Source organism: Musa acuminata, chromosome BXJ1-10 (assembly GCF_036884655.1).
Source record: "Musa acuminata AAA Group cultivar baxijiao chromosome BXJ1-10, Cavendish_Baxijiao_AAA, whole genome shotgun sequence".
NCBI classification, from domain to species: domain Eukaryota; kingdom Viridiplantae; phylum Streptophyta; class Magnoliopsida; order Zingiberales; family Musaceae; genus Musa; species Musa acuminata.
This window is the reverse complement of record NC_088336.1, coordinates 19,635,514-19,649,868: the sequence shown is the minus strand read 5'-3', so window position 1 is coordinate 19,649,868 and position 14,355 is coordinate 19,635,514. Positions and strand designations below refer to the sequence as shown.

Here is a 14,355-nt window from a genome sequence, read left to right as displayed (position 1 = left end):
GAATATGGTACGGGCATTTCGAGAGATGCATGCAAGTTGAAATTAATGTTTCTGGTCCCAAACATCTAAACATTTCCTGATGGAGATGTATCACCAACCCATGCAAATATTATTTATTGCATGAAGCAAACACAACCCCCACAGGGTGAATGTGTTGGATGCTTTCGTTCATTCTCGGAAGTTGAAAGCATAAAGTGTCCACACACACAAGTTTCTTCAGGAGCCTATTGAGTTAACATCATGTGAAGTCAATAGTGACTCTTACCAAATATTGTCCTGATATTACTGATGCAATATAAAAACAACATTTTAATTGGACTTGACTACATGCATCTTTTCATCCTAAAAGGAACAAAAAAAATATTTTCGACGTGCTAAATACTTTAGTAAATGAGCACATTGTGAGCTGTTATGTTCAATGAGACAAATAGACAAATCAGTATTTTTATTATCCTTTATTCATGATATGTTAAGGGGGGTTTGGGATAATATAGTATCCAAAAATGTTAATTAAGAAGTAGAAGAGGTTAATTGACAAAAAAAATTAGAGATGGTCATCAATCTAAATGATGAATTTGATCCGACATGACCTGCTTTTCAAATATTAGCATAATAGAATTGATCATCAATTCAAAGTGTTGGTTCCTCGTTTGCATCTTAATATCTCAAGTTGAAGGATGTTATAAAACTACATCAGATAATCTCTGGTGTGAACCTTTCGATGTTTAAGTTAACGAACTATTTTTCTTATGATGTTCCGATTGATTATCGATTCTAACTATATTAAAAGTACCATCATCACGTCCCTCTCATAAAATTAGGTGGAGATGGCTATCACGCTTTGAACAATATAAAATTGTGTTCCCTAATGCTAAATATTTGACGTCCTAATTAACTCATTTTGCACGGCATAAGATTCCATTTGGTGGGTCTGTGTTGAGCTGAGGACTGTCTTTTAGCTACCTTCTTGTCAGCTAATAATTGATGCCAAAAGAATCAGTAGATTTGATGCCAAAATACACATTTATTATGTATCATTTTCTTGTTACGAAACACATAATAAGCGACCAAAGTTAATTCCACTAAATTGAATCACACTCTTAGAAATTTCAGATGGGATCGAGCCACTAATCAGACATCAGCTAGCAAAGAACGAAGAAGAAATATGATGTCTCATTTCAACCAATCAACGGCATAGCCCACATTGCATGTAATCGTAGAAGAGTAGAATTACAGTTCTAAATTGAACGGAGCTTAAAGCTAGCAACAATTCTTTATTAGAATTGAAGAGTCATATTTGTCTCACACTACATCGGGCAATTGAACAATAGGATTATCAAAAGCACAAGAACTGAGAGAGAGAGAGAGAGAGAGAGAGAGAGAGAGAGAGAGAGAGAGTATTGATAATTTAGGAGGGATTTTTTTTAGTTTTTGAGATTGTCGTAACTCAAACTTAGTTTCTTACCATAAAACCGCATCGTGTATTCCATGACAGAGTATTCAAAAAAAACATAAAGTTGTTTTCTTCTTGCTTTGGGGATGCTGTTGAAGGCACCGAAGAACTCATATGATGTGGGAAAGAAGACTTGCCTGTGCATACATCTGATTCGATATCAATTTAACTTAGAAACTTCTTCTGTCTCATAACTTTGAATCCTCATTGATGATCGAAAGAAGGTAACGTCTCTTGTACGATAATTATGTGATTCGTAGGGTTGCAGTGGTGGATTAGATTTCAAATTAGAGATGAGAAACAAAATGAATTTTCATTAAATCTTAGATTACAATATCTTTCACCATTGTTTCCGACACAACTATACTAATTAAGAATCGGTAACTACTTTGCTTTTCGATCTCGAACATACTCTACCTTGCTTTTAGATTACAATATCCTTCACCCTTGGTTTTCGATCTCGAACATACTCTACAATCATTTATTAATATGTTATTAATCCTTGGCCTTTTTCTTATTATAAGATTTAGCCTTGCATCAAATTTTTTTTTTTAAAATAATTAGATTTATAAATATTTGATGGATTTATAATGATTAATTTGAGCTTAAGCTTTCTAAACTGTGAGAATCAAGGCTTCATTAAGTAAGCCATGGCATGTAAAGCAATTTAACACTTTAATCCATAATCCATAGATGTTTTATTCTATTGCACAAAAACATGTAGTTTGTGTTTCCAAAAGAGAAATATATTATCCAAGCAATAGAAACAAGAAAGGAGCTCTGTAGATCAAAAGCACAGAAAAACAATTGGGTTGAGAGGGTCAGTTCCCTCTTCAAAAAAATACAGATTTGATTAGCCTAACATATCTAGTGAACTAATTAGCAGCCTTATTCCACTCTCTCTCTATATATATATACATGAGAGATTACGTAGGAATCAGAACAATACTGAATGTATCAAATATCTTCAATTATATTTTGTACTGCCCAGAGAGTAAAAATTATCTTGTGTAACAACTTAATTAGAACCTCTGAATGAATCAGTTTGAGCCCATCTTGTTTAGCTACTCGAAGGCCATCTCTTACAATAGCAGCCTCACGATACAACATACTCCAGCTCTCGAAACACCTGCATCGAAGAACAAGGGATCACAAGTGTCATTTCTTAATAGAAGTCGTATAAAGTCATGTAGTTGATATCCTGCAAAGAAGAAAACGACGTAAAATGTCAACACAAACCCTGAAATTATATATAGATAGATAAGAGAAACAAAAGATAAAAGCGAAGAAGAATACACAGTTGCAATTTACCTCAGGCTAAAAGGGCAGCCCTCCAGCAATGGTAAGCTTCGTTTCGTTTCAAACTTGCAGCTGTTTGCCTTTAGGATCAGTGACAGTGTGGTGAGGTGATGCCGATTAATCACCACAAGTTACGTGGTTGTCAGTGCTGATTCGACAAATATCAAGCTATCATCTTGACATGATAATATCAAATAAGCAAACAAACAGTCTGATAATAGGATGAAAACATTAAATCCCTGCACTGCACTGTCCAGCTTTATTCACAACACATATATATCTAAGAAGCCTAAACATGCGCAGAGATCTTCCATTGATCCTGCAAAAAACAAGAAAGAAAAGGTGGAAGTCAACATAAGAACTAAAAGGAAATATAATTGGATAGAAAATAAAAGAAAAAGACTTACAAGAAAGACTAATCCCCTTCTCCTGGATGTACGTTTGTATCATACATGTATGGATCCTTTACATATCGCGTGTATTCTTCGTCCAAATAAGTCTGAATTTTGACATCTGGAATCTGTTGAAAAATGTGCCAATACTGGTTGCCCTTGAGACAACTCTTTAGCAGTCCTAAGCCTCATTTCAGTTCAAATTTTCTGAAGATCCACTGAGCGGAAGGCGGTAAACTGCAGCTGAGAAATTCAACTCCGATGGTTTTGACGGCTCTGAAACTTATGATCTCCAGATATTTTAGCAGCGGCAACATGCCTAGAGGAGGTAGCTCGGTGCATGATGGGAAGTGCCAGAGCTTCAAGTATTCCAGGTTAGCAAAAGATTGGCCCAGCGAGTGTGACACCATCCAGCCTGGGAGTCTCCGACCGAAGAATTAGCTGATGGTAAGGTCTGCAGGCTTGTTGGAGGAGAGAGTTCATTATATATCTTCTCTGCTCTCTCGATTTCCTCCTCGTCCTCCTGGTCATGTCTGCTGTCCCCGTCTCCATTATCTTCTTCTTCCTCCTCGTCTTCATTCTCTTCGTCCTCATCTACACCGTCATCGTCGTCTTCAACATCCTCGCCCTCGTCCGCGACATGCATCCAACTCAAAAGGAGATAACCAAGGAAGCGTTTCTCCGCAAGTACCGACGCTGATCCCGTCGCTACTGCTCTCTCCAGTTTGGATATTCTCAGATATCTTAGCTCGAAAAGCGCTCGCAATTCCTCCAAGTCGCACCCCTCGTCCATCTCGTGCGGTGGGTCATCATGGCCGACCACGAATCGTTGAAGATTGTCAAGCTTTGTCAACTTTCCGATTCCCTTGGGTACATGAGTCAGCGGAATATTGAAAGCATCGAGACACCTCAGACTGTGCAGCCTCGTGACAGCCTTGGGAAGCCAAGTGGTTGCAATGGGAGACGATCAAAGTTTGGAGGTTTGCAAGCCACCCTATCGATTCCGGTATATCATCAATCTTTGTTCCATGAAGATCTAAGTATCTTAGATGCAATAAATCCCCGATGCAATCTGGAATTGTATCGATCGATGTATCTCTCAGATCCAACACTCGTAGGTGCGGTAACCTTCTCAGCACATCATCGTCGATTATCTTGGTCTTAGGGGAGTCGATCAGAATTAAAGTTCTCCGAGACTCCTGTTCCATAATTCGTTTGGGGAGTAGTAATTTGTCCCCCATGTTAGAAAATGGCAACCTACGAATCTTGGTGTTTGCTTGTATATCTAATTCACCTCCATGTCTAATCGAAATCCCTTCGTCTCTTATCAAATATGCACCAAGGGATCATAAATGTTCATGCATAGAGCAACAGCTATTGTCTGCGTACAATGGATCCAGCTGTAGCAGATTCCTCGAAACTAGTTCCCAATAGTACTCTTCGGCTACATCTTCCATCAACCTATTATTATTTCCATGTTCTACGATAAGGCCTTCAGCCACCCAAAACCGAACGATTTGTCTGAAATGTATAGTACTTCTCTCTGGGTATAAGGAGCAATAGATAAAACATTGTTTCAGGTAAGATGGTAAATCCTCGTAGCTCAAATTCAAAGCCCCCGGTACTTAATCCTCCATCTTGTTCATACTCCAAGCATCGCTCTCAAGGACTTCTTCCCACTTCACAATGCTTCTGTTCTTGTAAGCTAAAATCCCTACAATAGCTTTAATGGAAAGACGAAGTCCATCACATTTTCTAACAATTTTCCTACCTACGCATGTCATCCTCCTCCCCAGCTTCGAATACTATCTTCCGAAGCAACATCCACCCACTATTTTCATCCATTTTCTCCACTTGGTGGATATAGCTACGTCTGATACCTATCAACACACTTTCTTTTCTCGTGGTAACTAAGATCGTGCTGTTGCCTACTCCTTTACTTAGTGGTCTCCTGAGGAAATCATTCCAAACTGTTGCACTCCAAACGTCGTCCAACACGAGAAACAAGTTTTTGGTCAGGAGAGAGGCGAGTTTAGGTTCCAATTCTGACCTGCTTTCTCCCTTAAAAGATTCTGCACCTTCGGCTGCACACCTTACTAGCTCTTTCGGTAATTCGATCTCGGAATAATCCTTAGACACATACAACCATTTACTGATAGGAAAGTTGTCCTTGATCCTTTGGTCGTTGTATATTTGACGTGCTAAAGTGGTCTTTCCGATGCCACCCATCCCTACAATCCCAAAAACACGACACTTTTGCTTATTTTTCTGGAGCATGGCATCAATCAGATTGTGGGCAGCTACTTCAATTTGTTCCCCTACAATGTCCTCCTCAACTTCTACGGGAGATGTCTCCCGTGTAGTTGTTTTGTGAGGTTGGGGTTCTTGGGTTGCCGACACTATCTCAGACACCAAGGCATTGAACTCGGCCATTTCTTTCAGTCTAGCATTAAGTGCTTCGATTTTGGGAGCGATCTCATGACGGTATTTAGTGCACTTAAAGCTAGAGGAAACAAAGCCGAGAGGGGAGCTTACCGCTGACGCTGATGCCGGCGGAGCTTCCAAAGTTTCCCACCTTCGATCGTGCAGAGATCGATGATATCATCGGCATCGTACATGAGATCTTTCAGCATCCTCACCCAGTTGTCAATGACGGCGCTCCCACGCCTCTTCCGCTCTGCATCTTGGATCAAACATCTGATTTTGACCAAGTTTTCCGTCAGGGATTTGATCTCCTTCTTCACACCTAGCACCTTGCACATCTCTCCCTCCAGAAACTCTGTTACGACTTTAAGGTATCTTGAAACAAAGAAATTAAGGATCATTGCCATGATCTCTTTGACACCAACCGAGGAAATGCCACACCACTCAGAAAGAAAGTTTGATGTGTTGTTTGCACGGCCAAGTGTTCCTTGAGCACAAATATATTTGTATCCAAGAGCAGCATCATCAGTAGAACAAACAGGCTAAAACAAACCACGCCTGCAAACAAAATTACGACAAATGTCAAGGATGGAGTCTTACCTTCACCGGTTCCCGTTGGCAAGCGAAACAAAAAAAATGGAACGCTCGTCTGTCTGCATTCAAACCGGTAGCTATAATTTTAAGATGAGAGCGCACTCGCATGCAGCAGTATCTATGTTTCTTTCCACTGTGCATGTTTTGTTGCATTAGATACCAGAAATCTCCGGTCATTGGTCGAGTCATGAAATCGTACGAGCGGCCAGGCCCCTAACGACAGAAGTTAATCGACCGAGGAACAACATGGAATTGTTTCCTAAGGTGATCCATGCAGTAGCCGTCAGAAATCAGATTACCTTATCATCTACTTTCTTATTCTTCCGAGATCTGAGACAAATAAGACGAGTAGCTCAACGGAGAAGACGGCAGAGTCACATGGCGAAATCTCGGAAGTAGAAGTCGCGGTATCTGGGAAGTGTGTGCAACTGTTCAAGTTTGAGATGAAGATGAGACCCAGCAGCTCAGCGGAGTGGACGGAGGAGTCGCATGGCGAAGTCTCGGAAACAGAGATCGCAGGACACGCTGAACAGCTGTGTTTGCTGAGTTCGAAAAATCTGCAAGGAGTCGATTCAAAGAATCTGTGAAACAACTGTGTATAACCAGCGACTCGGCGCAGAGGACGGATGGCGAAATATTGGAAAGGAACGAATTCGAAACAGAGCTTCTAAATGATAATTTCTCATAGCGCTTCTTTATTTTTTTTTAATTTCTCACAGCGCTTCTATTTTAAAAAGAATTCGAAACAGAATTTTTCTAAATGATTATTTTATCCTTTCGTCAGCTGTCGTCGCGCTCGTCATAACCTAATGGTCTATGATAACGATATTCGTCCACTGATAGAGAATAACCTCGTGTATAATGGAGGAGGGTAAGCATGAGGACTATAACGAAAGAGACAACCCTGCTTGTATGTCGTAGAGGGGGGTGGCCAACGGTGGCGATGGGACGATGGAGGCATTGGCGAGTCTAACGAAAAAAGAGATTAAATGATTTTTTTTATTAGACTAGAAACATTGTTTTAGAAAAAAAAAATTTAAGTATGAGCATTCTAAAATTATTTCGAAAAGTATAATTCTAAGAAAATTGATATCTTACCAATAAATTCATACTATGGATGTACTCTTGAAGTATAGTATAAGACTTGTATGACGAGCAATAATTTAATTATTTAAAATAGATATCTCCACTATTAAAAACTATGCCCCCACTATCAATATTTAAAATAGGTGGTATAATTTAATTCAAATCTAATATTCATGTGATAATAAAATATAGAATAAAAATAAAATAAAAGTAGAAGATTTATAGTATAGTATGAGACTTGTATGACGAGCAATAATTTAATTATTTAAAATAGATATCTCCACTATTAAAAACTATGCCCCCACTATCAAGTATTTAAGATAGGTGGTATAATTTAATTCAAATGTAATATTCATGTGATAATAAAATATAGAATAAAAATAAAATAAAAGTAGAAGATTTATATTCAATTTATTTTTGCTATCGAACAATTTCATTTTAATAACTTTTGATATTCTTAACATATCCTATGCAAATGGATATAAATGTCCTCAATTTACTATTTAATTCTAACAATATTTTTAAAATCTAATTATATTATTGTTGTTGTTGTTGTTATTCTCTTCTTAATCATCAAAGCATCTATCATTGTTGGAGATACAAAATGATTAAAAATAAATAAATAATCAAATGAAACTTTATGAAGATTGAAGAGGTGGTGAGAAATAATTTTTGATATTTGTTGGATCGATTTAACATGTTTGGTTAAATGCTCGGAAGATGATATTCCGGGTATTTTTGTAACAATCCGAAAGATATTAGTTTCTGGATTATCATTCTAGAAGATGTTATATTATAAGTCATCTTTTAGGGTTGTGAGAAATAAGGGTTGTCCATAGAAATCTACATACAACATGATCATTGATTGAAGGATACTTTATTTTTATTGGATAATAAAAAAAAGATAGAAAAAAGGGTTAGGACACTCTTAGAATCAATTTTTTATTAGGTAGTATGGACATTTCATTTTTTTTTAATACCAATTTTGTCCTAATAAAACTTTAAATCAGTTCGGGTATGTGAATTGGTTCCAAGTCCATGAACTTGTTCCAGTCAATGAACTGTTCCCTAAACCTTTCTTGGGCTTGTCACTTTCCCTTTATCTCCTCCTCCCCCATCTTCCGGTGGCATCCAACTTAAACTCGTCGAGTTTGCATCCAAAGAGATCGTAGATGGTCATGCAAAGAAAAATATCGAGTCTACCAAGAAGGTTCCTCCAAACTAGTTCTAGCCCGCAGCACTCATCGGCTACATCTTCCATCAACCTACCTACCTCCTCGTTCTACAATAAAGCCTTCAGCCATCCAAAACGGAGCAATACCCTTGTAATACAGAAAGACCTTCGTAGAGAAAGAACAATAAAGAAAAAATTGTTTTAGACGAGATGGTAAATCCTCGTAGTTCGGTGGCGGTGCTCCTACCGCTCCACATCTTGAACGTAACATCTGATAGCCTCCAACCTTCGCTGCAGATTCATATTAATTTCATACTTCCAATGGACCGAAGTTAAGGCTTACAAGGGTTCCATAGAGTAACTAAGACCAGCTAAATCATATTAATTTCAGGTTTCCAACGAACGAATATATATATTGATCCCGAATACGTTTACATAAGAAGGAAAAATATGAATGCATTAAACGAGGTCATGGAATGCATTCCATGCCATGTACTAAGAAAGAAGGTGATCGGTACGAGAATGAAGTTGAGGGTTGCTGCAACCCAACACCACAATGACCAAAGAGAGTGGCTTCTAAATTCATTATTGGCCTGGTAGACTATGAATGAGGTGGTGTGTAACGCTTCCAATCCAGCGGATAGTACAATGTTATAATTCTGTAGATTTTGAATGCAAGGGCAGAATCAAAATAAAGTAGATTTCATAATTATCACATAATCTAATTCATGATACATCAACCCATAGGATACACAATAGATTTAATAACTCCATAAGAATTCTCAATATTTCAATCCAAATAACATAGAAAATAATATAAACATACAGTGATCTTAATATATTAATCATATAATTTAATCAATAACCGATCCATCATGTTTCAACCGCACACTCAGAAAAACTTAAAGATAATCTGATATAAGCAACCCACAGTCCAATAAACACCGTGATTCATATGTTAATCAAAACTTATCATAAATTAATAATAAAAGATGAAACCATTAAATCCCGGCATCAAATACCTTTATTCGCAAAATATTATATAAAGGAAGCATAAACTGGCGCAGAGACCTTTCTTTGACCCTGCAAAGAAATCAACAAAAGAATTAAGAGAATATATACACACATATATAGCTAAGTTATCGGATAGAACCAAGAAAATGACTTACAAGGAACACCAATGCCCTTATTCTGGAGGTACATTTGTGTCATACTTATATGGATCCTTGATGTATCGCATGTATTCTTCGGAATCAGTTTGAAATTTGACATCTGGAATCCGTTGGATGATGTTCCAATGCTCGTTGCCATCGAGACAGCTCCTTAGCAGCACTATGTTGCAGTACACTTCAAGTTTGCGGAAGCTCCATTGTGCAGAATTAGGGCGCTGTTGATCAATTAAGCGGGATAACCATTGGGGAAGCTGATCCATATGTTCCGGACATATCAGGACCAGGTGCTGCAGCTTGTCGAGATTATCCACGCACTCTAGATTGGGGCAATCCTCCACCTCCAGATACTTCATGGCAACGTCGGATATTCTGTTCAGCATCTTGTTATCTGTGACAGACAGCTTGTAACTCAAGCGGAGCTTTGTTACTTCTCTCAAGTTGTGAGCTCCCCAAATGTGCAATTCCTTCAAGTTGGTAGCGTGGGATAGGCCTTCTGGAAGAGCTCTCAGTTTGGGACAGTCTACGAGACAACATTCCTTTAGATTGGGAAACAGCTTCAGGTGTGTTCTGTGACCACCTTCCTCCACACCGCATAGTGACCATTCTTCCCAGTTGGGCATGTCGTTGATCTCCAAATACTCAAGTTTGGGAAATGCACAAGTTCCCGGGAAACTGTGGCCGAGAAACTCAGGCCCAATGGTCATGACCGCTTTGGCTCCTATGATCTTAAGATATTTCAGCAGGGGCAGCATGCCCAGAGGAGGGAGCTCTGCGCATGATGGGAACACCGAAAGATACAAGTATTGCAGGTTAGGGAGTGATTCGCCCAGGGAGGACGACATCATCCAGTTTGGGAATTGTCGACCCGGGAATCGTACGATGACAAGAGTTCGTAAGCTTGAAGGAGGAGAGAGTTCATTACATATCTTCTCGGCTCCCATCTGGATTTGCTCCTCTTTTCTCCATGTTGTTGCTCTTCTATCCTCACCACTATCGGTGGCATCTCCATCTTCCCCATCTTCTGGTGGCATCCAACTTAAAATTAGTTCCCTAAGAGAACGTTTCTCCGCTAGTGCCGACGCTGCCGTCACTGCCCTCTCTAGCCTGTATATACTCAGATATCTTAGCTTGGAAAGAGGTTGCAGCTCCTCTAATCCACACCCGGTCTCGTCCACCTCGTTCGTCGGATTGTCATGACCGATCACAAATCCTTGGAGTATGTTAATATTTATCAATTTCCCGATTCCCTTCGGTACATGAGTCAGAGGAGTCTCTTCAACAACGAGACTCCTTAGATTATATAGTCTAGTGATGGTCATGGGAAGTTTGTACAAGTGTTTACATCCTGAGATATTCAAAGTTTGAAGGTTTACAAGACACCCTATTGATTCCGGTATCTCATGAATATTTGTTATATCAAGATCTAAGTATCTTAGGTGCAATAGATCTCCGATGCAATTTGGAATTCTCTCGACTGATGTGTTACAAAGATCCAATACTCGTAAATTTGGTAACCCTTCGAGTACATTATCCTCAATTGTGATGGTTGAGTGGGAGTCTCTGATCACTAAAGTTCTCAAACATTTCTTTTCTATGATGTGATCCGACAGTACTAATTTTATTCCCATGTTAAATATCAACAACCGACGAATCTTCGCGTTGGCTTTTATATCTAATCTTTGACCAACTGTAATCGAAAATCCTTCGTCTTTCATCAAGTATGTAGCGAGCGCTCGTAAATGGTCATGGATACAAAACATGCTCCTGTTTATAAACGATGGATCCAGTTGTAGAAGATTCCTCGAAACTAGTTCCCAATAGTACTCCTCGGCTACATCTTCCATCAACCTACCTTCTGCTTCTACGATAAGGCCTTCTGCTACCCAAAACCGAATAATATCATTGTAATGAAAAACCTTCCAGGTGAAGAACGAGCAATAAAGAAAGCATTGTTTCAGATGAGATGGTAGATCCTCATAGCTCAAGTGCAAAGCCCTTGGAACTTCTTCGTCGATCTGACGGTTCGTACTCCATGCGTCATTCTCGAGGACTTGTTCCCACTCCGCTGTGCTTCTGTCCTTGGAAATTAGAACCCCTGCAATAGCTTTGATAGCAAGAGGAAGTCCATCACATTTTCTAACAATTTTCCTACCTACTTCCTCCAACCTACGCATGTCATCCTCCTCCCCAGCTTCGAATACCGTCTTCCCAAGCAACAGCCACCCGCTGTTATCATCCATTTTCTCAGCTTGGTGCATATAGCTGGCTTTCATACCACTTAACACTGTTTCGATTCGAGTGGTAACTAAGATCGTGCTGCTACCTGCTCCCTTACTTAGTGGTTTCCTCAGGAAATCAGTCCATACATTTGGACTCCACACGTCGTCCAACACGAGAAATAATTTTTTAGTAAGGAGCGAGGCAAGTTTGGGTTCCAATTCTGCTCTGCTTTCTCCCTCAAAAGATTCTGCTTTGGTTTCATCTCCTGCACACCGAATTAACTCTCTGAGTAACTTGATCTCCGTATAATCCTTTGAGATATACAACCACTTTTGGATAGGAAAGTTTGCTTTGATCCTTCCATCATTATATATTTTACTTGCCAGAGTAGTTTTCCCGATTCCACCCATTCCAACAATCCCAAAAACACGACACTTTTGTTCGGTGTTCTCCAACATGCGATTGATTAGATCGTCGGCAGCTTCTTCGATTTGTTCCCCCACAATGTCCTCCTCAACTTCCAAGGGCGACGTCTCACGTGGTGGAGGTGGTTTTTTAGGGTGGAGTTGTTGGCTTGCGGGCTGTAGATTTCCAAGGATGGAGTTATCTGCCGCTATTCGTTTCAGCCTATCATTGATTGCTTCGATTTGGCCTGCGATCTCATGGCGGTATTTGGTACACCGAAAGCAGGAAGAGACGAAGCTGAAAGGAAGGCTTACCACCCCTGAGGCTGATGCCGACGCCCGAACCTCCAAGGGCTTTCCCCCTTCCATCACGCACAGATCGATGACGTCGTCGGCGTCGTACATGACTTCCTTCAGCTTCCTCACCCAGAGCTCCATGACGGGATCCCCGCTGCGGCTCTTCTGCTCGGCATCCTGGAGGAAACATCTGATCGTCTCCAGCGTCTCCTGCAGCGCCTTGATCTCCTTCTTCACGCCCAGCACTTTGCATATCTCTCCCTCCACGAAAGCTGCCACATCGTTGACGTATCTCGAAACGAAAGTATCCAGAACCATTGCCATCTCTCGAGGACGAACAGGGAAAAGGCCTCGGCACTCTCGGGAAGAAGACTCGATGCCCCAAGTGGTGGTTCCTCGAGCACACTTACGTATGATGCTTAATGCCTACACCGATCGAATTTTCATCAAAAGAATAAATTGCATTGAGGAGCATGACCGATCGATACAACACCATTAGCATGCATCCCTTCGTTCACAATAAATAGCAACTAGCTGGCTGAGGTGTTGACTCGCCGGAGCCAATAATTCATGGCGTCATCGATGAGCATCGAGGAGGGCGCTGTGAAAGAATTTTCTTTTTTAATAAAAATAATAATAATATGACGTTGTTAAGTTACCAGCTTACGGTTGACTTTATAATAATAATAATAATAATAATAATAATAATAATAATAATAATAAAACAATGCCTTGGGGAGATTAGGATATCAAGATTGGATTTTTTGGATATTCATAAACTTAATCTTGATTTCTTAGGGAGATTAGGATATAAAGTATAGAAATTAATAAATGAACTCGTTTCAAGAATAATCGACTTTCACTCACAGGAATCATAAGCATGATTTATTCGGTTTTAGAGTTATTCAAAAATTAACTTTTTTTTATTCAGTGAAAATGTTTTATTTGTAATTTAAATATCACAAATGAGATCATGGTTGATATCAATTCTATATCTTTCTTTAACCTCTCCATAGATTAGAAAAAGGGTACAAATGATTATGCAGTTGCAACGCATTGTCACATGGAATAAAATAATATTTTTCGCATTTTGAAGTTGGATAATATTAGATTATTGGATCACTCAATTCAACTCAATTTAGTTAGATTTTTATTTAATTATAATTATATTTGAGAAATCTCAACAAACTAAAATATCATGATATTCAAATATGTTGTCGCATTGAACAAATCTCACCTATAAGTATTTATTTTATAGATCAAAACCTTTGAATATTCCTTTAAAAGTTCAAAATCCATTTCAAACTCTAATTCATGTTGTTATACTTTGAAACTCAGATATATTATGTTTTCATATAATTATTTAACTTAAAACAAACTAAAGCTAATCATGATTAAAAATGGTTTACTTGGTTTTTTTTAATGCGATTAATTTATCAAGAGTGGTTTTTTAAAATGTAATTTATCAAGAGAAGTCATTACTGATTGATATTTATCGGATGGTGATTTTTATTGAAAAATTAGGGAGGGATATTTTTTTTTTATAAAAATCAATTTTATCTTCCTATTCAAATTATTATTATTATTATTATTTTAAACTTGTTCACTGAGCTAATTCGAATTAGTTAACCGATTCAATAAATCGATTTGGGTCAATGAATTCGTCAACCCTATCTCGTCCCTCCTTCATATTTGCCTCTTCTTACTTTCGTTTCTTCTTACTTTTTTTTTCCTCAATTTCCAAGTATTATGATAGTTAATTATACTATCATATTGACATATTACTATATTTAATTAATCATTCTCTTCTCCTCTTCCCATCTCCCCTCTTCCTCACCAT

General features: G+C 38.7%; 1 protein-coding gene and 1 pseudogene across 1 annotated transcript; both read right to left on the bottom strand.

Annotated features, from left to right (window-relative positions):
• Nucleotides 1-2,183: 2,183 nt before the first annotated feature.
• Nucleotides 2,184-6,334, bottom strand: LOC135594941 (putative disease resistance RPP13-like protein 3; annotated as a pseudogene).
• Nucleotides 6,335-9,282: 2,948 nt separating this feature from the next.
• LOC135595364 (putative disease resistance protein RGA3) lies at nucleotides 9,283-13,040 on the bottom strand. Its single transcript, XM_065086191.1, has 2 exons — nucleotides 9,592-13,040; nucleotides 9,283-9,505 (listed from the first exon to the last, which is right to left on the bottom strand). The coding sequence occupies exon 1, from the start codon at nucleotides 12,837-12,839 to the stop codon at nucleotides 9,609-9,611; it is 3,231 nt and encodes a 1,076-aa protein (XP_064942263.1). The 5' UTR covers nucleotides 12,840-13,040; the 3' UTR covers nucleotides 9,283-9,505; nucleotides 9,592-9,608.
• Between the last annotated feature and the right edge of the window lie 1,315 nt (nucleotides 13,041-14,355).

Bases quoted from the DNA above. Each gene is read 5' to 3' on its own strand.
- LOC135595364 (XM_065086191.1), bottom strand. From the start codon at position 12,839: ATGGCAATGGTTCTGGATACTTTCGTTTCGAGATACGTCAACGATGTG.